The following is a 23,657-nucleotide window of genomic DNA, read 5'->3' as shown; positions in this document are numbered from 1 at the left end:
ATTTTAAACCACAGCATGGACCCAACAAATCACATCCACAGGTGAGCTGGCTTTGGCCCAGGAGACCTCTGCCCTAGATGCTGACTTGTATTTTTACCTTCTGGTACTATTTCCTCCTAGGGCTCTGAGATGCTTTATCTGCTGTGCCAGGCTGGGATGTGCGCGCTGCTATTGTCCCATCTTACAGAGTCTCAAGGGAAGCAAGCACGTGCCCAAGGCCACTCGGTGGCTCGGAAGCTGGGCTGTGCTTCCTCTGAGTTCTCTGAAGGGGGCCGGCCAGGGGCAGCTTTCAGGCTGTCACTCTGAGCTGCCCGCGGCCGTGCAGGGAGGAAACAGGAGTCAGGGGAGGGGCGGGGGAGGAGACTGGGGTCTACCCAGTCCTCCTGAGCTCTGGGCAGGAGAGCCGTCAGGACCCGAGCTCCCACGGCAGGGCCTCTCTCCTCTGCTCAGGCCGCGAGGTGGCTTTCTCGGGGCCCAGGATGCAGAGGTGGGGACTGTGGGCCGCGGCCGTCCTGACCCTCCTCTCCGCGCAGGCCTTTCCGCAAACGGACATCAATATCAGCCCAGGTGAGCACGGGGCCAGGGCCGGGAACAGGTGGAGAGGAGGACACCCCGCAAATGCTTGAGCTGTCAGTGAGGCCTCGCCGCCTGGGCTGCAGGCCTGCCCGACCCAAGGAATGTTGGGGGGGCCAAGCTGAGCCTCCTGTCAGCCCCTCCAGCTCCTCTCCCTCCAGCTCATGGGCATTGTGCTAGGGCCAGACGCAAAGAGACCTGGTGATAAATCCCAGCTTTGCATCTTAAAAGCTGTATGACCTGGCACAAGTTTCTTAACCTCTCTGAGCCTCAGTTTCTTTCAGAAAACGGTGCTCACAATAGCACCCTCTGGGGCTACTGTGCAAGGGAGATGAGATAATCTGGGGAAAGTGCCTGGCACCACAGGAAGATCTGAAGATGGTATTTTTGTTAGGGATTTGGCATCTGGGCTCCCCACTCCCACCTTGGCTGTGACAGCTGTTCCCAGGGAGCTGGGCAGGCAGGAGGACATAGTCCCTCTAGTGACCTCCCTGGCAGCCTGGCCCAGTGACACCCAGCTCTGCGGACATTCTGTGTCCCCAGGGATTGGGGTCCATCAGCCTCGGGCATGTGGCCTCCCAGTGTCCCACTTGGAGGACGCAGGGCTTCAAATGAGCTCAATTTCTTCACCCTTGCAGTAGGGAGGCTAGGGTGCTGACTCTGGGGTAGGAAGAGCCCCGAGTCCTTCAGTCCCTTCAAGGTGGAGGATCTTGCCTGTCACCTCTACCAGGAGGGTTCTTTCCAAACATGGTTTAAAGCTATAATAATAATGATACCAATAACAACAATTGATACTTTTGTAGCCCTCACTATATGCCAGGCACTGTTTTAAGCACTTTTTACATATGGATTTATTTAATCCTCACAATAACTCTGTGGCAGAGATACTATTTCTATCCCCATTAAAATAAAACTAACACTGTAATAAAACATCCGTAAGATCCCCATAAAGCCATGTTATTGGGCAGTTACAGTGTTGAGGGGAATTTAAATAGTGGGGTGATAAGATTGCAAGATAAAATACCTGATGTCCAGGTGAATTTGAATTTCAGATAAACAATAAACCATTTTTTACTGTAAGTGTCTCAAATATTGCATGGGACATACCTTATGCTAAAAATTATTTCTTGTTTATCTGAAATTCAAATTTAACTGGGAATTCTTTTTTTTTTTTTAACCTGGTAACCCTAGTGATGGGAGATAACGGGTGGTCAGTTCATCTGGGCAAGCATCAGGGGCTCTGGTCTGCCATAAACTCTCTGAGTGTCTGTATTAGCTCGGGCTGCCATAACAAAATACCGCAGACTGGGCGGCTTCAACAGCAGGAAGAGTTCTGGAGGCTACAAGTCCAAGATCAAGATGCCACCTGATCTGTTACCTGGTGAGGGCCCTCTTCCTGGCTTGCAAGTAGCCACATGGCGGAGAGAGAGAGTGCTCTGGTCTCTCTTCCTCTTCTTATAAGGGCACTAATCCCATCATGGGGGCCCCATGACTCCATCTAACCCTAATCACCTCCCAAAGACCCCATGAAAACACCATCACATTGGGTGTTGGGGCTTCAACATGGGAATCTGGGGGGCACACATTCAGTCCATAACAGTGTCTTTGCCTGCTTGCTCTTGTGCCTCAATATCCTCATCCGTGCAATGGGTGAGCAGGAGAGAAGTTGGACAAAATATCCTTGAAAGATATTTGTGTGTTCCAAGATCTTGCCTTTCTGCCCAGCATAAGAGGAAAGTCCTGAGGCTGAGTTTGAGAGTGGGAGCGATGGGGAGTCCTCTCTCTCTCACTAGCTTGTGACCATGGGACCTTTCTCTGAGCTTCAAGTTTCCTCCTGTGGAAAGTGAGGATGATAGTGGTGTCCATCAAACGTTTTGGGGAATCTTCAATGAGATCATGCAAGTGAAGCACTTAGCACATAGAAAGCACTTGAAAAATGGCTTATTACCTTACTACTTCTGCCACTGTGGTTGTTGCTGTTATGATAGAATTGACCAGGAGACACAGTTTTCTGCTGTGACAAAATGCCTTCAAAAAGGAACTTCCAGACATCTAGCCCCATGCCTCAGTCCCACTCTACAGATGAGGAGACTGAGATCCCTTCCAACCCAGCAACTTTGGAGACCTCAGAGTTGGAGTTGGAAGGAAGGGTCCCGGAAATCCACTTGGCCCAATCCTTCCACAATACAGCTGTGGAAACTGAGGCTACAGAGGCCAAATAATCTGGCCACGGTCATCATCCATCCAGTCCAGCAGAAAGCCCAGTTCAAGCCTGAGTGGATAAATCTGCTAGAGGAAAGTGATTTCAATGCAGAAGAGAACGTGTGAGTTAAGTGTGTGTGCGTGTGTCAAGTGGGTGTGTGTGTGCGTGTGAGTGTGCGTGTTGATGTGTGACTAGGGAGGCCTTATCTGGGGTCTTGGTGAGCCCTTGCAGACCATGAAGGTGGGCGCACAACCATAGCCCTCCTTACTGAAAGTGGGCCTGGTTCTTCTTCCTCTCCTGCATCCTGAGCCTTTAGGTACAAAACAGAACAGGGTCATTCCATCCTTCATCCCACTGCTCTGGACCTTCATGAACATGCAAATATACGCAAATAGTGCAACCCAGCCATACCCTTAGATCTGCTTTGGAAACAAACCTTTAGACACTTCTGAGAGACTAGGAAGGATTTAGCCAGACTAGATCCTTTTCCTAAAACCCTTCTCTGAACCTGGCTTTGATCACTTTGTTTACGTGGATTAACAAATATTAAGTGCTTAAAAGAGGGCCTGGCACCTGGTAAAAGCTACATAAATATTTGCTGTTATCTTCAACCATAACCATAAAAAAGTTTCCTTTTCCTGGCTCCTGAGCCCAAGAACTTTCCACAGCAAAGGAAATTCTAGCAAAGCGTTTTGATGCTCAGGGCCTGCTTCTGCAGGGCTTCAGGGGTGGGAAGGGAGAATCAGTCAAGTTCTGTAGCCTCTTCCTCTCCCCTCCAAGAAACTGGCATTGTGCACTCAGCACCAGGATTATTCCAGGGCCCAGGCTGTTTCTGTTGTAATAGCTCATGTTTACTAGAACACCTACTATAAGCCAGGCACTGGCTTCCCTGTGAAGTAGGCACTATCATCATGCCCATTTTACAGATGAGGAAACTGAGGCACAAAGAGGTGAGTTTCTAACTGGAGTCATCTAACTCCAGAGTCTAAGCTCTGAGGCTGGAGCACAGAGGCTTGGGCAACTGGGTGTCCCTACTTCCTAGAGTACACCCTTCCCCACCCTTCAGTCTGTATCATAGAGTCAGATCCTAGAGTACCCCAACCTGGACACTCTAACCCATTCCCTACCCCTCCTCTATGGTCACAGAGCCCTCTGCATATTTCTAGAATGTCCCTTAGTATATGAGGACTCATTGCCATGTGTGCTATGCATTCCTCCCTCCAGACTGTGAGCAACTTGAGGGCACAGACCTCAAGCCAAATAAGCACCCAGGAAACATTGAATTATTACTTAATTATGTTGGTCTTAGTTATCTCAGGCTGCTATCACAAAATACCATAGACTGGGAGGCTTAAACCACAGGAATTTATTTCTCACAGTTCTAAAGCCTGGGAACTCCAAAATTAAGGTGTTGACCAATTCAGTTCCTGGTGAGAGCTCTTTTCCTGGCTTGCAAATGGCCACAGAAAGGAGAGCTCTGGTCTCTCCTCTTCTCCTAATGGCACTAACCCCATCATGGGGGTCCACCCTTATGACATCATGTAGCCCTAATTTCCTGAAGGCCCCAGCTCCAAATACCATCACACTGGGGGGTAGGGCTTCAACATATGAACTGGAGGGGGACACACAAACATTCAGTCCATAATGCTGTTAAATTGGGCGTTTAATATATTTGTCTTGCCAAATGAGAAAACCAAGACCAGAAAAAGATGTTTTCTGGAGGCACTGTAGTGCTTAGGAATTTTCAAGTCCATCAGACTTTAATCTCATCCTGACACTGCCACTTGCTAGCTGTGGGAGCGAGTGACTTAACGTCTTTGAGCCTCAGTTTCTGCACCTATAAAATGGGGATGATACAGATACCCCTCCCAGTTTGGTCTCGACGGTTATACTAACCACGCAATGAATGGCCACTGTTATGAGCAATATAAAAAATCACCCAGTGCTGTCTCCTTTGTATCATGTGACCACAAGAGCAGCCTGGAAGGAGGGAAAGCAAAGCTGAGGCATGAGAGGCCTGGGACCAGCAGTTCTGCACCCCAGAGCCAGGGCTCACTGGGAAGGGCCCACTGAGGGTGGGATGTGTGGACCAGGGAGACAGCAGGCAACGAAGGTGACAGAGCCCTCCCAGTGGCCACCTTCCCAGACACTGGGAGACACTTCCGACCCCCTGGGACATCTGGGGCCCAGTAGTGACGGGGGGTGGGGAGGCCGCCAGTGTGGCCCCCAGAGCCTCCCCCTCCACTCCAGCTGGCTCTCAAGGCTGATCTGGGCAGGAGGCAGCAGGGTAGTGTGTTTGTGGGCGGCTGGACTGGGGCCAGGGGAGCCAGCAGCCAGATCGTGTGGGAAGGTGACAATTGATTCTTTTAAAAAGAGAGAGATGAAAAAAACAAGTCCTGAACTCCGATGGCATGTCCTCTTTCCTTAACAAGCTCAGAGCTTCCAAAGGCTTTGACTCCCAGCCCAGCTGGGAGACCCTGGGGGCCTTTGGTGCTGCTAATTGAAGTAAAATACCATGTAGTTTGGCCTCGGTTTCCAGAGCAACAAGCTTCTTTGTGCATCCCTCCCCCTGCTTCCACCCCTCCCCTCCGTCACCTCCAGCCTCATCCCTCTCTCAAATTCCCAGCCAGGCTGAACCTTCTGCAATTCTCCAAATGCTCCCTTCTCTCTTATACCTCTGGGCCTTTGCACATGCTGTGCCCGCCACTTGAAACACTCTTCCTCTGACTCTTCCTCATCCTTCAGGTCTCAGTGGGGGTCTCACATCACCCGCTCCAGGAAGCCTCCTGGATCTCCAAATCTGGGTTATGTGCCACTTCTAGGTGCTCCTGTGGCAACACCTTTATTTTCCCCATCCGGAAGGGGACTCACTCTTGTGTCCTGTCATAATCACCAGTGGACACCCTGAAGGCAGGGTTGGGGCGGCCACCAGTTCAACTAGGGAGAGAAAAGGGGCAAACAAATGACCAGTTTCCAAAATAATTTGAGCGCTGCTCCCTCAAGTTTTTGCTTGCATGACACAAATCCATATTAACTGCATATTAATGACATTTTATTTCTGTGCTTATTTTTCTTAATGTCAGCCTCCAGAGAGTGTAAGATCCATGAGGTCAGAGGTCACCTCTGTGTAGTGTGCCACAGTATCTCCAGCACATAGCCAACTACCTGAGACCAAGTAGGTGCTCAAATAAGACTTGTTGAATGAATAAGGGGATGAATAAAGAACCAGACCATCAAGATGGAGACAAAAGGAAATGGGCTTAAATGCAGCAGGAATCTCTAAATTAGGTCTGGATCCACACAGCCTGGCTTGAAAACCCAGCTCTGCCACTTAGGAGCTGGGTGACCTCAGGCAAGTTACTCAACCTTTCTGTGCTTTGGTTTCTTCATCTATAAAGGGGGATGATCGTGGCACCTACCTTGTAGTATGTATGAAGACTAAATGAATTGATATGTACAAAGCACCTGACACAACGCCTGGCTCAGACGGAAGCTCAGTAGGGTTGGCCCTGGTTATAATGTCACCATCACTACCTGAGTGTCAAGCTATAAAGCTATAGAGATCTCTTCCCCAGAGAGACACAAATTAGCAAAGGCTACTCTGGGTTCCAGGTTGATGAAAGTCCTTTAAGGGACTTCCCTGGTGGTCCAGCGATTAAGACTCCACGCTCCCAATGCAGGGGGCCCGGGTTCGATCTCTGGTTAGGGGAACCTAGATCCTGTGTGCTGCAACTAAGAGCCTGCATGCTGCAACTAAGACCTAGCACAGACCAATAAATAAATAAATATTTTTTTAAAAAAAGAAAGAAAAAAAGAAAGTCCTCTGAGATCCTTCTAATCCTTGTTTCTAAAATCCCAGAGGTAAAGGAGGTAGGGGGTTGCCAGGCAGGGTGGAGTTCATTATCATCCCAGTGCAAGCGAGTGGCCCCTTTTTGCCTCCCAGGTCCTCCCAATTAAAGGCCTTTGCCTGCCCAGGTGGAAAGGGGAGTAATTGAGCAGTGACCTGTCACAGCCCCATTTTCTGGTATGTTTCACCCCAGGCATCCATAACCACCACTTGCTCAGTGGAGACAATCAAAGGGACCAGGAGTGGGGAGAAGGGCGGGAAGGTGGGGGCTGAGATTCTCCGTTGCTAACGAGCTCCCTGGTGACTCCGATACAGCTCCTCGCAGCAGTCACTGCGCTAAGTAATCCGGAAAACCAGGCTCAGTCAACTGCCTTCGGTGCTGAGTTAGAAAAGTCCCGGCAAGCCATCCTAGAGTCAAGATACACCAGGTTGGAGGCATCAGGGCACATGGGCAGTGCCCACACCCTTCTCACCACTGTCCCCCAAAAGGGGCAGTGGACCCAAAGAAGCAGCATTTGATTCCCTAGCATGCATTTAGTCATTCAAAACTAGTTATTGCACACCTACTATGTGCCAGGCACTGGGGAGAGGGACGATCACAGCAGACCTTGTGCAGGGGGAGGCCAGACTGAACAAGAATTCACGGGGATGTGTGAAAGGAGGGATGAGGGGCTCTAGGAGCTCTTAGAGAGGCTCCTACCTCGTCTTCCCTAAAGAAGCCACCATGTGGCTGAGACTCAAAGAAGAAACTCGAATTGGCCGAAGACAGGCCGAGGGAAGTATCTGCAAAGATCTGGACACGCTTTGAGAAATGACAGGAGCTGAAGCAAATCTGGAGCATGTTGTGAGCGACAGGGGACAAGCTGCAGGGGCAGGTGGGAGCCCTGTTCCCAAGGGTGATGGGCACTCCTGGAGGGCTTTGGTGAGATGAGATCAGGGTGTTGGAAGGATGCCTCAGGATTTGGAAGGTGAGATAAGGCAGGAAGAACAGCCAGGCGGCAATTGAGGAGGTCTCTGTGAGAGATGACAGGGGGAGGAAGAATGTGGAAGGAGAGACAGAGACAGAGACAGAAGTGGGGGAGGGAGAGGGAGGGAGGAAGGAAGACCGGAAGGAAAGAAGAAAAGAAGGAAAGGGAAGAAAGGAATTGGAGAGGTGCTGGGAGATGGAATAAACAAGACTTAAAAATTGACTGGATGTGCGTAGAGGGAAAGGGAGGAGGTAAAGATGATTTGGGGCAAATATCCAACAATGCTAGACAATTCTGGTCAGTTCGAGCCAATTCTTGTCAGTTTTGTCTAATCAAAGCTGTGTGTGTATGGGACTTCCCGGGCAGTCCAGTGGTTAAGACTCCACGCTTCCACTGCAGGGGGCACGGGTTTGATCCCTGGTCTGGAACTAAGAGCCCGCATGCCGTGTGTGTGTGTGTGTGTGTGTGTGTGTGTGTGTGTGTGTGTGTGTACACATCTGTGTGCATTTTTCTGGGGAAAGAAAGGAACAGTAGCTTTAATCAAGACAGCTATACTATAATATTTGATATCAAATAAATCACAAAGGTAGAGCAAATGTAATGGGGTATCCTAGGTTGGATATTGGGAACAGAAAAAGAAAAAACTGGTGAAATCTGAATAAAGCCTGTAGTTTACTGAAGAGTATGTACCCATATTAATTTCTTAGTTATGACAAATGTACTGTGGGAATGTAAGATGTTAACATCAGGGGAAACTGGATGAAGGTTATTCAGGGACTCTGTATAATATTTTTGCAACTTTTCTGTAAATCTAAATTTATTCGAAAATAAAAAGTTTAATTTTTTTTAAGTGAAGGAAAAGAAAAAGAGATAGAGGACAACGAGGGTGGAAACTTCCAGATCAGACCTTATGGTAAATTAAAGAACAGAAAACGTCTCCACTACAGACATCCAGAAATACAGATAAACTTTACAAACATCCTTTGAAAATTAAGCTGGGCTTCCAAGAAAGTGAGGAGGGCGACCAGGGGCGGGAAACAAAGTTAGAGATGGAAACCAAAGCAGTGGGCACATGCGCGGCAGAGCACTGGGTGTGGTGTCAGCCTCCCTAATACAGAAGCTCGGGCTTCACATCCACACCGGGGAGGGAGTGATGAGACTCGGACCCTTTCACAGAGAGGAGACCCGTGAAGAGTCCCACCTTACAGGAAAGGATACGCCGAGTGGGGAGGGGGCAATCCTCCCTCTGTCAGAGAGATGACGAAGAAGTTTGTCAGCTTCATCCCAAACTCAGGGAGGAAATGCAAGACTTCCCCTCTGCAGCATCCTTTGGTGAAGTCTGTACCGTTAAATTTAAACACAGTGTTCTAGCAATGCCCCGGGGCTTTTAAGCCATGGGTTTATAATAGTTATATATTTTAACTCCAAAATTAGAAAAATAACACAAATAACACTAATCGGTTGTGTGGCTTAATTTTTGTTAAAGAAATTACAGGTAGGCTGAGAAATGTGGACGTTTGCTGTGATGTTTTGTGTTGCTGCCCTGTGGGGTTATTTTACATTTTGGAGTTCTGCCTTCCACGTAGGGAGAGGATTCTATTGACATTTGGGGTCAGAAAACCCTTTGCTGTGGGGATGTCCTGGTCATTGTAGGATGTTTAGCAGCGTTTCTGGCTTCTACCCACTGGATGCTAATAGCACCACCACTTCTATTTTTGACAACCAAGAATGTCTCCAGGCATTGTTTAATGTCCCCTGAGAATCAGAATCACCCCTGGTTGAGAACCAGTGCTCCAGGGTGATCGACTAAGGGGGGCCTGGGATGTGGCACTTTCAGATTTAGAACTGGGACAGTCCTGGGCAAACTGGGGTGGTTACATCCCTTACTTCCATCTCTAATATGAATAGTTAGGGTGCAAAATAATTATAGGATGGGTGAGAGTTGGGAAAGTGGTTTAGCACCAGCAAATATCATACTCTTGGGCTAACTATTCCAGCCAACACCTGGACAGACGTGACCACGTTCTCACCAATGAGTGTCCTTGGTTACAAGTGATGGGTAGAAAGCAGATGGAAATGATTTGCTGCTTCTCATCCGTGCAAAGGAGGAACTGCTCCAAAAGCAGACCCCTGGGAATGATTCAGCCGAATCTCTCTGTGTGGAAGGAATGGGCAAAAGTCCCCACAGGGAGCTCAGCAACGCCCAGCGTCACAAGGGGTCCTTCAGCCCTCTCAGCATGGAGGCAATGCCCTCCTAGACCAATGCTCTCACCTGAGAAAGGAGGAGACCGAAGTCCGGGGAGGGGCAGGGAAGGGCCGAGGTCCTGAGCCCCCTAACTCCATAAGCAAGAGTTCTCTCCCTTTGCCAGGTAAGGGAGGATTAAGAGAGCAAATTCTGAATCAGCTGGCTCCAGTTTGGATACTGGCACACACTGAAAGGCAGTTGGCCGGGACTGGTGGGGAGAGGTGGGACAAGCCAGGACTGACCAGTGCAGCTGCCTAGGGTGGGGGAAGGGCTGGTTCTGATAAAACAGGGAAGCCCAATGGCTCTCATCAGGTACAGGTAGCCCAGATGGAAGCTGCCTGCTTAGCATAGCTCTATTTTTTTTTAAAGCTTTATTTATTTATTTAAAGTAAAGTCTTATCTATTTATTTACTTGGCTGCGTCGGGTCTTAGTTGCGGTATGCGGGATCTTCATTGCGGCATGTGGGATCTTTCGTTGTGGCACGCGGGCTTAGTTGCCCCGCGGCATGTGGGATCTTAGTTCCCCGACCAGGGATCGAACCCTCATCCCCTGCATTGCAAGGCAGATTCTCAACCACTGGACCACCAGGGAAGTCCCAGCATAGCTCTATTGACTAAAGCAACTGTCCCTTTCCTTCCCCAGAAAAATTCATATAGATGCGTATGTGTGCACATACGTGCATACGAACTTTTGATTTTGCATTTAATCTCAAGGGATTCACTGGACCCCTGAAGCCCATTAACCTCAGTGATGAAACCCTGAGCTAATCGTTAATAATCAGACTATTATGGAGCATCCCTACATGCCAAGCACTCAGCGACTTTATTTGACCCAATTAGTTGGCCTAGTAACCTGATGAAGTAGGGGCTAACACATGATTAACCATCCTCAGCCCTATTGGTTTCCCATGATGAAGTATCATGTGGATTTTAAAATTAAAGACTTTTTGGTGTCAGGAGGCCTGGGTTCAAATCCCTACTCTGCCTACTACCAGCAGGATGATCTTGGGCAAGTCACTTAACCTGTCTAAGTCTCAGTTTCCCTCTACGTGCTTGACACGTCATAAATGCTCAGTAAAGGTGGTCCACTACTTCCTTATTCATGAGCTCAGCCAGCTATTACAGGGGCTTTGAAGGCAATATTTCACACCCCTGGGCATTACAAAAAGGACCCCAAAGATCTTCCAGTCAGACAGCTGAGAAGGGAAGGAATGTGCCAGCATCACATGGCATGTCAGGTGCAGAGCTGGAGCTGGGACCCGGGCTTCTGGACCCCAGTCTAACAATTTCACCGCTGCCCGGTGCCTGCTCTCACAGACGAGCCATCCAACTGAGTTCCAGGCAGGTTCTCAGCGTGCCTTTCTCCCCCAGTCAGTCATCTTCAGTCGTGGTTTCCAAAAAAAGTATATGCTAAGAGGCCTCCAGAGGGGCTGAGACTTTGGAGAACTTTAGTGTCTCAAACATGGGGTTTTTGTTTGTCCCTTTTCAGAATTAAGAACACATCCTGAACCCCAGTAGTTCCACGGGCTAAAGATATAAATAGTCTTGACTACAGTAGGGAAATATACACCTTGGCCAGAGAGCCCAGAAGTGCAGATTGAAATAAGATACCATTTATTTGCTTATAAAATTTTCAAAGATTGCCATTAAAGTGGTAACACTCAGCGCAGGCAAGGGCACTGTGAGATGGGCGCTCTCAGACATCACCGTGGGAGCATAAATTGCTTTCAGGAGGCAATTTAGCAAACTGTATCAAAGCCTTAAAAATCTATCCCCAGAAAATCATCAGAAATGCTGCAAAAGCTTTATGCACAAGGCTTTTCATCTCAGAATTATTTCTAATTGTTTTTTTTTTCTAATTGTTTTTTAAAAAGAGAAAACAATCTAATTATCCCAAAATTGGGGAATGATTAAATAAACTCTAGGGGGGCCACTCGGGAATATTAAAGAGCTTTTTGAAACAATGTTTACAAAAACTTATAATGACATGAGGAGAAATGCTTATACTCTTAATTTTTAGAAATCAGAATACTGACAGGGGTGTATGGTCAATATAATCACAATTGCATTTTTTAAAAAACCTTTGCATTCAACATGACAAGAAGAAAAACACTCTAATGTAGTAACGTTTTCCAAGGATTCTATAAAGAGCACATATTACTTTTATTATTTTGTAAACTTTAGGTATGTGTTAATCATAAGGCGACACTTTTTACTTTCATGCTTATAAAGATGTCATAAGCTGTAGCATCAACGTTTGCACGGCCAATCTTCTTCCCAATCCGTATTCTCTCTGCCCCCAGCCATGCCAGAGCTGCCCCAGGCTTCCCTGTGCCCACTGTTCTGGATGGAGTTCAAAGGCCACTGCTATAGATTTTTCCCTCTCAATAAGACCTGGGCTGAGGCTGACTTCTACTGCTCTGAGTTCTCCATCGGCAGGAAGTCCGCCAAACTGGCCTCCATCCACAGGTGAGTGGACTCCTCTGTCCTCTGTAGCCCAAATAAGCACCCCCTTTGGAAAGGGGTGTGGAGAATGGTGTGTCCCACTGGCGTTTCTCTTTGGTAATTGCAGCTTTTATTCAGCCCCATTTCTCATTGAAACTGGCCTTGGCAGTAGAGGACAAAGCATTTAGCAAGGGTAGCAAACAGCAGGCTGGAAGGTCCATTTTTATAAGTGCCGATCTTGTGCTGTGCCCTGTTCTGTATCACGGGGGGTTTGACCCTATAATATAACTCACATAATACGTATGTAAAGAACATAACATAAGACATAATAACTGACATTTATTTGCTGAGAGTTCATAAGCATCAAGTTCCCGCAAACCATATTAGGTAAGTATCCTCATTTCACAGATACGGAACCTGAGGCTTCGAGAAGGTAACTTGCTATAAAGTGGTGGAGCTGGGATTTGAACCTGAGCAGTTGGGTTCCATAGCCCACCCACCAAGGCCTCCTTCAATGTTCCTCCATGCCTCCTAAGCCCCAGCCTTGCTCACCATCTCGAAGTCCTCCAAAGTGGTCCAGCCCATTTACGCCTGCATACTTTGCACATTCTGTTCCCTCCGCTGGGAATTCCCGTCCCTATCTTCTCCTCCAGGGAGACACTTCCTTAACCTTCCAGACTCAGCTCTGCCATCTTTCCACCGAAGTCACCCCTGACTTGATGGCACCTGACTGCACTCACCACCCACCTCTCCAGGAGCACTTTCTTCATCACTTTAGTGACTTCTTTTCACATCTGTCTTCCTTGCTGATTTGTGGGTTCTTTGAAGCCAGGTGTGATGTGTTCCATTGCCACTAAACTACAAATTTACAATCTGACCTCATTTTTCAAGAATCTCAGAGACTTGAAGTTAGAATGACGGTTGGTTCTTTATGCTTTAGAGTCACTGAGTTTTGTTAAGAGTGGGGAAGGGGTCCTCAATCTTAGTTTCCAAAGAAGTCTTGAATCCTTGCATCAACTCATTCAGCAGATTTATTGAGCACCCACTGCATCCTTGGTGGTGCTGAAGAATATAGTGAGGCAGTCAGGGTCTGACCAGGAAAACAGGAACCACTATAGACATTTAACACAGAGAGAATTTCATGCATACACAAGTGATGGACTCTGAGAACTTAAAGAAGCAGTAGTGTATCTAGAGACTCACTCCAGCAGGAAGCCAACTCCACCCGTAACTGGAGGGCGGGCCAGTCCTATGGGAGCTGGAACCACAGAAGGCAGGTAGCCCCTGCCAGCACCTCCCCAGGCAGAGAGGGAAAGAAATACCCTGGCTGCTCTCTCCCTCCCATCGTTCCCATCAGTGCCTCCCATTACATGGAGGGCAGCTGACATGGAAGCCTGGGAACGGCGATCTTCGGGGGTCAAATCCCCTGTGATACAGAGCACAGCAAGTGACTGGCACTTATAAAGATGGATAAAATAAATTCTCAAAAATAACCAACCTATAGAGAAAAATGAAATATATGTAATAAAGAGTAAATTTAAAAGTGATTCCAAATGAAGATTTCCCTTTGGCCAGTCCACAGGAAGGACGGCTCAGCCTGCCTCACGGTGCATGTAATCTATCCCTTGGTTTAATAGGCATTAGAAAGGATTCCAGGCAAATTCAGGGGTTTTCCAACAGCCCCTGACCCAGATCCTGTTCTTTTCTGCCTGAACTTACCTCCTTCCTCTCTTCTCAAGTCCTGACATCCCTCTTTTTCTCTCTTATACTAACGTTTCCCAAATGTTATACCAGCATTTCCCCTCTTATACAGGTAGTTTTCCACTTTGGTATATAATACTTTCCCAGAAACATGTAGAAAAGTTGAATTTGCACAACGCATTCATCTGTTGTAAGTTCAGTTCCCATAAAGCTAGACAATATTATAAAATCTCTAATTACATCTTGTCTTTGAGACACAATCCAATTTTCTAATTCTGGCATTTTTTCATGCTTTGTAATTTTGTTCTTTTCCTTCATAATTAAGCACACTATCAACTTATGTTCATGGAGCGTCTGATTAAAGTTTAAGGTTTTCATACTTTCAGCTTACCTAATAATTTCCATCTTTGCTTCAAGTGACAGTTGAATTAAGTTCATTTGATCTCTGCTCCTTACTACTTGCAGTAGCACCTTGGGCCTTTCTATCCCCCAGTTATTTTGACCAGATATGGGGAAAATGCAATAAAATATTGAAATAGTTTCCTGAGCAGGTGCCGCTGAACAAAGATGGCACTAGTGCTAAAATGCCTGGGCAACCACTCCCCCAGATGACCGCTCACCGTGCATCTTCAGCAGTTGATGTAGGACACCCCGAATTGTGCATGAGAGGGGCACTTGGGGATACCAGTGCCTAGCTGGGTAGGACCAATGGCAAAGACCCATTGGACTGGAGAGCACTTTGTCCCCAGAAATCTACCACTCTGCTATTAGACAGAACACATTGTCTTGGAACATCGGCATTGAATAGAGCCTGGTGATGGTGTGAGATAAGATGTCAAATAGAAAAAAGGCATCGTGTGGGTCTGTGTTGGTCTCTCTCTTTGGGGAGACCAGCCCATCGGAAATAGAAAACTAAACCAACCAGCCTGCCCTGGGGAGCCTGGAAACTTTGTGCTGCAGGTGGGCAAGAATTGGATAGAGGATGCTCGTGGAAGTTTTCCTGGAAGAACTGGTCCTGGATCAGGATCTTGAAGGCTTAGGAAGCTTAGGGAATGGGGGCAGCAGATGTTCTAAAGGAAGAAACCTGTGCAATGTTATGTGCATTGATTGAGGGCTTTAGAGTCAGTCAGCCCTAGGCTAGTCCCCACTCCATCACTTCCTACATGGGCGACCTCGCCCAAGTCCCATAAACTCTCTGAGCCAGAGTCCTCAGCTGGGAAAGAGAAGTAGTCACACTGACTTTAAGGTTGAGGGGCTTTAGAGGAGATAAAAATGGATCTGAAGTTCTTACACAAGTGCTTGGGTAACTCAATGCTCCATGGTGGGAGCTGTTATTATTTTTATTAATTATAATTATGGGTGTCTCAAGAGGTCAGTGCTTACTTAGCGTGAGCACGTCAGGTCATCTTTCTGAGGGCAAGTAAGCCTTGACTCACCCGCCCTCTTTCCTTTCCACTGCCTCTAATAATATCTGTCTTAGTCCATTTAGGCTGCTATAAAAAATATCACAGACTGGGTGGCTGATAGACAATAGAAATCTATTTCTCACCGTTCTAGAGGCTGGAGTCCGAGATCAGGGCTCCATCATGGTCAGGTTCTGGTGAGGGCTCACTCCCTGGTTTGCAGATGGTCATCTTCATGCTGTGTCCTCACATGGCAGAAGGGGCAAGGGATCTCTCTGGGGCCCCTTTTATAAGGGCACTAGTCCCATTCACAGGGCTCCACCTTCATGAACTAATCACCCCCAAGGGCCCCACCTCCTAACACCATCACATTAGGGGTTAGGGTTTCAACATATGAATTGTGGGGCAGGGGACTAACATTCAGTTCATAACAATATTTGTTTAGCAATCCCCAGCATGTGACTGCCTAGAGCACTGTGTTGAGAAGGATTCTGAGAGCCAGAATTCTGAGTGCTTCTGGGATGGATTAAGAATGTCTTCCACAAACACAAAATTAAGGAGAGTAGATATGTGTGCTTTGACTTGCCACCAATGCCTCAAGCAAAAGGAAATCTGTTGGTGGGTGTTCTACACAAGGTGGCAGCCTGTAGAGAGCGGTCATTTAGAACAGCAGTCTCCAACCTTTTTGGCACCAGGGACCAGTTTCGTGGAAGACAGTTTTTCCACGGACCAGGGCGGGGGTTGCGGGGGTGATGGTTCGGGCGGTAATGCGGGCGATGGGGAGCAATGGGGGGCAGCAGATGAAGCTTTGATCGCTGGCCCGCCGCTCACCTCCTGCTGTGCGGCCCGGTTCCTAACAGGCAGCGGACTGCTACTGGCCCACGGCCCGGGGGTTGGGGACCCCTGATTTAGAAGACGCCAATGGGAGCAGATATACACCGTTGTAACGTAAAGGGTACCTCAACATAGTCCTGTTTTGAAGTGAGTTATTCGTTAGGTGTTTGTTAGGGCTGGGGCTGATTATTATTACTTTGTAATGATTTCTTCAACACACCAATGTTTACCTTTTAGTGTCATGTGGAAGCCAAAAATGTGGAATCCCTTGTCCAGTGGAATCTGTCCCTCTGGGTCTGTGAACTGTGCCTGTTATTTGTTCGTTTTCTGTCACATCCCATGCCCACCCTTCTCATCCCTGCAAATGACATTTCCCAGGCTCATGGATATTGGGGCACTAGGTGAGCGGTTACCTTGGCCCCCCTCCAGGGCCTCCAATGCAGCAGCTCCAAGTATCATGTCCACACACAGCTACTACCCCAGGAAGGAAGGCAGTGGTGGAAACTGGGGCCTTTTCCACACACCACTCTCCATTTATAGGGGAGGAGAATATTTCCAAGACGTCCTCCACCAATTCCCCCATACATCTAATTGGCTGAGCTTGGTCAGATGGCCAATGTTAGCTGCAAAGGAGGCTGAGAAAGTGAAATCTGGCCTTCCTAAATTTGATTGTAGGCAACGGGCAAAAGGACTAGGAAGGTAGTGAGGTAGGTAACCTGTAGCGTCTGCCACTGTGCCTGTTTGATGTGAGGATGAAATGAGTTCATGTATATAAAACATTCGGCATAGTACCTGGCATGAAATCAGTGCTCAAGAAACATTTTAATGACCTGAAGAAAAAAATCTGTGTTCCTATCTATCTATGTGTCTATCTATCCATTCATCCATCCCTATTTCTCTGTTGTTTTTGGCAGCAGACTGCCTCCAGGGTCCTCCATCAATTTCTTTTGTTGGGTGAATTACTTTATAAGCTCTTTGAAATAGGAGGTGAAAATCCCCCAAGAAGACACCAATGCCTTCTGCTATGGTTTGAATGTTTGTGTGCCCCCAAGATTCATATGTTGAAATCCTAATGCCCAATGTGATGGTATTAGGAGATGGGGCCTTGGGGAAATGCTTAAGTTCTGAGGGTGAAGCCCTGATCAATAAGGTTAGTGCCCTTATAAAAGAGGCCCCACAGAGCTCCCCTGCCCCCTTCTGCCATGTGAGGGCACGGCAAGAAGTCTGCACCCAGAAGGGGCCCTCACCTGACCATGCTGGCACCCTGATCTTTCATTTCCCAGCCTCCAGAACTGTGAGAAATAAATTCCTGTAGTTCATAAGCCACCCAGTATGTGGTATTTTGTTGTAGCAGCCTGAATGGCCTAAGATACCTGCTGAAGAGGGTGGATTGATAATTGCAGGATTTGGTTTTGCTGAGTCGGCTATGCAGGTTCAAGTCTCCAGCTGAATTTTCCAGCAAAACAAAAGATTTTGAAGATGTTCTGTGAGAAAGGATTAGGAGAGAGGAAGCTATGTAAGGACTGGCGCCGTAAGGGGGGCTTTTGAGAAAGAGCAAAAACATCCAGTGGAGATTTTCATTATTTGATGTGTACAATGCAAAGTCAGCTCCTTTCTTTGTCTCTTCAATATAATCCACCTTGTTTGCTAGTGTTTTTACATTTCTAGGATGAGTAACAGTGCTGAGTCCTGCTTTTGGACCAAATCCAGAGATGCCCCTGAGAGGACAGCCCATATGGGTGCCTTAGTTAAAAAAGGAAAAGGAGAAAGCAGGACTGCATCACATCCTCTGTTTACTTTGGTCTGGGAGGGCTAACAAGGACTTCTGTCCATTTTCAACTCAATCCTATGGCAAGAGGCAATGAGTAACAGGCTACCGGCTTTCTTACCTTCGCAGCTGGGAGGAGAATGTCTTTGTGTATGACCTCGTGAACAGCTGCGTTCCTGGGATCCCAGCTGACATCTGGACAGGGCTTCACGATCACAGGCAGGTGAGGAAGTGCTGACCATCAAGCCCTTTTGGAAGTTCCAGCCAAGATTCCATTTTGACTTAACCAGCCTTTCACGTGGAACCTGTGTGCCAGGTCACTGCTATGTGCCCAGCACACAGACAGATCAGACACGATGATGCCCCAGTTAGAATATGATAATCGTTGTGAAAGAGGGTATTATGGGAACATATTGGATGGCCAGGGATGGCCTCTGTTTAGGTTTGGGTTCTCCAAAAAGCAGACACAAAAACGTGATTGGATGGGTAAGAGGCTTTTGAGGGAAAACGTTTGCGAAGGAAAAAAGAGGGGAGGGTTGAAGAGGCAGGGAAGACCTTCAGACCATGATGTGGGTCTGAGCCCTGTGAAAGAAGAGGGGGAGGGAATGGCTGAGTGGGGAGAGCCTTAGATCACAGCTCACCCTGGAAATTCTTGGCTAAGCCAGTGGGGTGTCCCCAGGCAAAGGATGCCCATTCCGGGAGTCCCACATTGGGCAGGAGCAAGCCAGCACTGGTACCCCTGACATGCTAAGTCACTAACTGGGAGCAACCTGGAGGAAGCACTGTCTCACTGTGAATGCAGTGCTGGGTCCAAGGGGCTTTCAGTCAGCCACGCTCCCTCAGCTGGTCCTCCTGAAGGAGCTCTGAGCAGTGCACGTCTACAGCTACCACAGCCTCCCTGGGTAAGAGATATTTAAGCTAACGTCTAGTGGATAAATAGGAATCAGCCAGAGGAAAAGCATTCCAGGTAGAGGGCACAGCATGGGCAAAGGTCCTGAGGTGGGAGAGATCACGGCACACTCAAGGACATTAAAGACTAGTGTGTCTGGGATGCAGAGCGGCGCAGGGGTGAGTGGAATAACGGTGGAGAATAAGGCCAAAGAGGCTGGCTTGGGCCAGATCGCATACCTGGCAATATCACGGCATACTCCACCTGGAGATTTGGTCTCCACGCTTTCCGTAGACAAGTCGTATCCTGAGCATCTCTCCTGCATGTATGCCTCCAGCCCTGCCTCAGATAGGGTTCCAGTTCCAGCTCCTGTTCTGCCACTTACTGGATAGTAAGTGACTTTGGGACTTTTTTTTTTTTTTTTTTTGCGTCTGTGAGCTTCAGTTTCCTCAGCTGTAAAATGGGATGACAATAATAGTGCCTGGTTGTAAAAAGTAAATGGGCCAAGGTGTGTAAAGGACTTAGCCTGTGCTCGGCACACTGTGAGAGCTCATTAAGGGTGGTCGAAGTTGCTATCAAAGTAGCAGAAGTGGGACTTCCCTGGTGGTCCAGTGGCTAAGACTCCGCGCTCCCAATGCAGGGGGCCTGGGTTTCGATCCCTGGTCAGGGAACTAGATCCCGCATGCATGGTTCAACTAAAAGCCTGCATGCCGCAGCTAAAAGATTCTGCATGCCACAACTAAAGATCCTGCATGCCACAACGAAGATCCCATGTGCCACAACTAAGACCTGGTGCAGCCAAATAAACAAATATTAAAAAAAAGAAAAGTAGCAGAAGTATCAATAGTGGCCAGACTCAGTATAGATATTTTAAAAAATCAATAGAATTCATCTGGCAAAAACTTGTATAGAAGTTGTAACATTAAAAAACCAAAATGTCCCATTATAATAGTAACTTTAAAATTGGCTTATGAATATACTTAGAGTTAAGGAACTTGTATAACAAGACCTAAGAATAATAATAACAAATGATACAGTAAAAGGATTTGTTTTTATATTTTTCTTTTCAAGCCTAGGCACCACGTGCCAGGCTCTAGCTAAGTCTCTTAATGCTTTTAATTCATTCAATTCTCTCAATAATTCTCTGAGGGAAATATTAGCTCTATTTTATAGTTGTGGAAACTGAGGCTCAGAGAAGTTAAGTCACTTGTCCAGATTGCAGAGCTAGGAAGTGGGTGGAGCTGGAATCCCAGGCTCTAGTCTCTCTCCCAGAAGGAGCATGCAGTTTCCATTATATGACATGGACTCCAAAATCATCAGTGCTTTGGGAGACACTTCTCTAAAAACTTGAATAAATGGAGAAATGACTTTTGTTCCAGGACATTGCAAAGAAGTAGTTCTTTCCATAGTTAATTTGCACATTTATTGCAACACCAGTCAAATTCCCAGCAGGACTTTTCTTGTAATTGGACAGACTAGTTCCACAGGAGGCAAGAAAAATACACACTATTTGGACAGAAAGAAAAGAGATGAAGGGTGACTCCCACCCACTGGTAAAAAAAAATTTTTTTTTTAATATGGTAGTTAGAGTCTTGAGTACTGGAGTCAGATAGACCCGGGTTTGAATCCTAGCACTAATGCTTTATTAACTGTGAATTTGGGTAGACTAATCTGAGTCTCAGTTTTCTCATCTGTAAAATGGAGATGACAACGCCTGCTTTGCAGGATGGTGAGGATAAAATAAGTAAAGCACACCCGGCATGGTACATAATAAGCCCTCAACAAACGGCAGCTAGTAATGTTACCAGCCAGGGCCAGAACCAAACTCAACTTTGGCTGCTCGTTGCTCATAAGACAGTGTTCGAGAGACAGGGTTGGTAGAACAAGAAAGATGCTTTATCCCAGAAGCCGGCAACCTGGGGAGATGACGGACTAGTATCCCCAAAACCGTCTCCCAGTTGCTGGTTAGGAGACAAAGGTTTTAAAGGGGAGTTTCAGGGGTGCACAGGCATGGGGGGCTATGAGCAGAACAGCACAGCCAGCTCCGACAGTCACCTTGAAACTGGTCATGCGGTGGTCGGATCAGCACCATCTTGATTGTTTTAAGCATAATCTTCAACTCCAGGGTCAGTTTGTTCTCACTTCCTTGAGGCCAGTTCTTGGCACTGAGCTAGCCATAGACTCAGCGCTGCTCGAGATGGAGCAGCTTATGTCATGGCTGCAGTCTGGTCATCATGCAGTTAGCGTTTTCCCTCTGGTGGCAGTCATAATATCTGCAAAACAACTCACGAATGTGCGTAGGACGCTGTGATCTATATCTTTCAGGAAGGAACTAAAGATTCTGTGACTCTATTGTCCTAATCATTAACTGTTTGAGCCTGCTTTTTTGTGACTCAGGGAAGGTCTGGGAGACTATAGCTTTTCTGCAAACAAGAGGCAGGGGACATGGAGGGGCTTTTGTACCTGGGAGGGCCCTGTAGGGTCCTGCTCAGTTTCAGTAATGGTGGTTAATAATAGTATATCAGATAAAAGTGAGGGCTTCTGCACTGTTAGATACGGAGGTATTAGAATGTTACCCCAAGCTGGAGCTGGCTCAAATGCCTGATCTTTCTCTCCTTGGCTTGCTTCCTTTCCTCTGGGTGCAACCCCCCAGGAAGGGCAGTTTGAATGGACAGACGGCTCATCCTATGACTATAGCTACTGGGATGGGAGCCAGCCGGACGATGGCATCCATGCGGACCCAGAAGAGGAGGATTGCGTGCAAATATGGTACCGACCCACCAGCGGTGGGTGCCCTTGAGACCAGGGCTCTTGCAGGGGTGCTGGGGAGGTGCCAGGGATAGCCAGGAAACTGTGAATTATTCAACACCTTGGAGAGTGACCAGAGGTCACTGGGGGGTGGGGTGGGGTGTTAAGGGCGTGGCAGTTCCCTATGGTGGATGCATCTTAAACAATGTTTAATGGTGCGTTGTTGACATGCAAACGGTAATTTGGATGAAAAGACATTAGAGATAGAAGCATGAAAAAGAGAAAGAAACTTGTACAGAGACCAAAGAATGGTGTTTTTATGTCATCTCACCAATGCACCAGAGGCGGCTCATGCTCCTGGACATTAGAACGAAGGGATGCCTGGAGGAGCGCCCAGGGGTAGTAGTGAAAAGAGTACCCAGATGGGTACAAGTACTGGCCCTGTTGCTTTCTAGTTCTGTGTCCTTGCAGGCAATTACTTATTCTCTCTGAGATTCCCTTTTCTCTTCTGTAAAATGGATTTAATAATCGTTGCTACCCCCAGGGCTGTTCTGAGCATTGAAGGAGATATAGTTGATACAGCACAGTGGTAGGAGCATGGACTCTGGAGTTGAATGTCCTTGTCTGAACCCCAGCTCAACCACTTATGAATTGTGTAGCCCAAAGTAAGTGCCTTAACCTCTTGGTGCCTCAGATTCTTCATCTGCAAAATGGGGCTAATGACACAACTCACGGGGTTGATGTGAAGGAAAAAGAAGATAAGAGACATAAAGTGACTGCAATGGTTTGCACGTGGTATCAGCAATCACCACCATCATCGTGAACAACAACGTCACTGCTCACACCAATCTGAAGAAGTAAAAACTATTAATATTTCCATTTTGCAGATGAAGAAATCAAGACTCAGAGAAGTTGATTTATTCAAGTTTGTCCAGCAAGCAGATATGGAGCTGGGTTTCAAACCTATATCTACTCCAGATCCAAGTGCTGAACTGCTGCCATTCCTACTTCGCTCCTTTTTCTTTTTCTGATTAGGGGAGGGAGGCTTGGAACAGCGACTTGCTATCCTGGGAGCCGGAGCTGGGCCAAGCCTCTGGGTAAGGCTTGTCCTGCTCCTCCACAGTGGCAAGTCAACACTAGCCTTATGAGAGAGTAAGGCTGGACAGCAGCCTCATTAAGCATCAGCAAGAAAGGAATGCCAGTGTAGACACCAGGCCTACGGGAGAGGACTTTTACTCTGGTGGGATGGCGGGGTTACTTTTACTGTGGTGGATGGACCTTCACGCAGAGTCTCTGCTTTTTCCCATCACAGCTCTGAGGTCATGGAATGATAACACCTGCAGCCGAAAGTTCCCCTTTGTCTGCAAGATCGCAGCTCTGACCATTCACTGATCCAGTCTCGCCCTCTCAGAGCAAGCCCAACTCCAGCATCGACTTGTAGATGTACCTAATGTAAAGTCGACACTCAATAAATGTAAAACACACAGAGGAGACAAATCTCCCAGACAGAGATTTTATACAAGCAAATCTTAAGATACAGAGTGATCACTTGGTGACGAGTGACAGGAAAACCAACTCAGCTGGCTTGATAAATAAAGGATGGTGGATTTATTGGTCCAAGTAATAAAAGTCCAGGGGTTGTTCTAGATTCAGAGTTGAATCTCACTGGCCTGGCTCAGGGCACATGCCCATTCTTGAAGCAATCTCTTTGGCATATGCTGGTCAGCTAGACCCTGCTTAGATGCACATGGCTGGGCACGAGGGGTGGGGTCAACATCACCTGAACCACATGGGCCCAAGGAGGAAGGTGGTTCCCCAAGGAAAAGGAAAATATCACCAAACTCATACATTGCTGGTGGGAATGTAGAATGGTAAAGCCATTCTGGAAAACGGTTTGGCACTTGCTCAAAAAGTTAAACACAGAAATACCATATGGTCCCAGCAATTCCAATTCTGGGTATATACCCAAGAGAACTGAAAACAGGTATTCAAATATGAATGGTCATAGTAGCATTACTCATAATGGCCCCCAA

At 47.4% G+C, this 23,657-nt stretch overlaps 1 protein-coding gene across 1 annotated transcript; it reads left to right on the top strand.

The window, feature by feature from the left end:
• The first annotated feature begins 472 nt into the window (after window positions 1-472).
• Window positions 473-23,016, top strand: CLEC19A (C-type lectin domain containing 19A). The gene is made up of 5 exons (XM_036824410.1): window positions 473-567; window positions 12,140-12,305; window positions 18,117-18,210; window positions 21,530-21,662; window positions 22,937-23,016. The coding sequence occupies exons 1-5, from the start codon at window positions 480-482 to the stop codon at window positions 23,014-23,016; spliced, it is 561 nt and encodes a 186-aa protein (XP_036680305.1). The 5' UTR covers window positions 473-479.
• Window positions 23,017-23,657: the final 641 nt, after the last annotated feature.

This window comes from Balaenoptera musculus, chromosome 15, assembly GCF_009873245.2.
Source record: "Balaenoptera musculus isolate JJ_BM4_2016_0621 chromosome 15, mBalMus1.pri.v3, whole genome shotgun sequence".
Classification (NCBI taxonomy): Eukaryota; Metazoa; Chordata; class Mammalia; order Artiodactyla; family Balaenopteridae; genus Balaenoptera; species Balaenoptera musculus.
The sequence above is the reverse complement of the archived record's forward strand: the minus strand, read 5'-3'. Positions and strand labels throughout refer to the sequence as shown.

Coding starts and splice junctions, on each gene's coding strand:
- CLEC19A (XM_036824410.1), top strand. CDS start 480: ATGCAGAGGTGGGGACTGTGGGCCGCGGCCGTCCTGACCCTCCTCTCC. Junction 568..12,139: donor GGACATCAATATCAGCCCAG/GTGAGCACGGGG, acceptor CTCTGCCCCCAG/CCATGCCAGAGCTGCCCCAG. Junction 18,211..21,529: donor GGCTTCACGATCACAGGCAG/GTGAGGAAGTGC, acceptor GCAACCCCCCAG/GAAGGGCAGTTTGAATGGAC.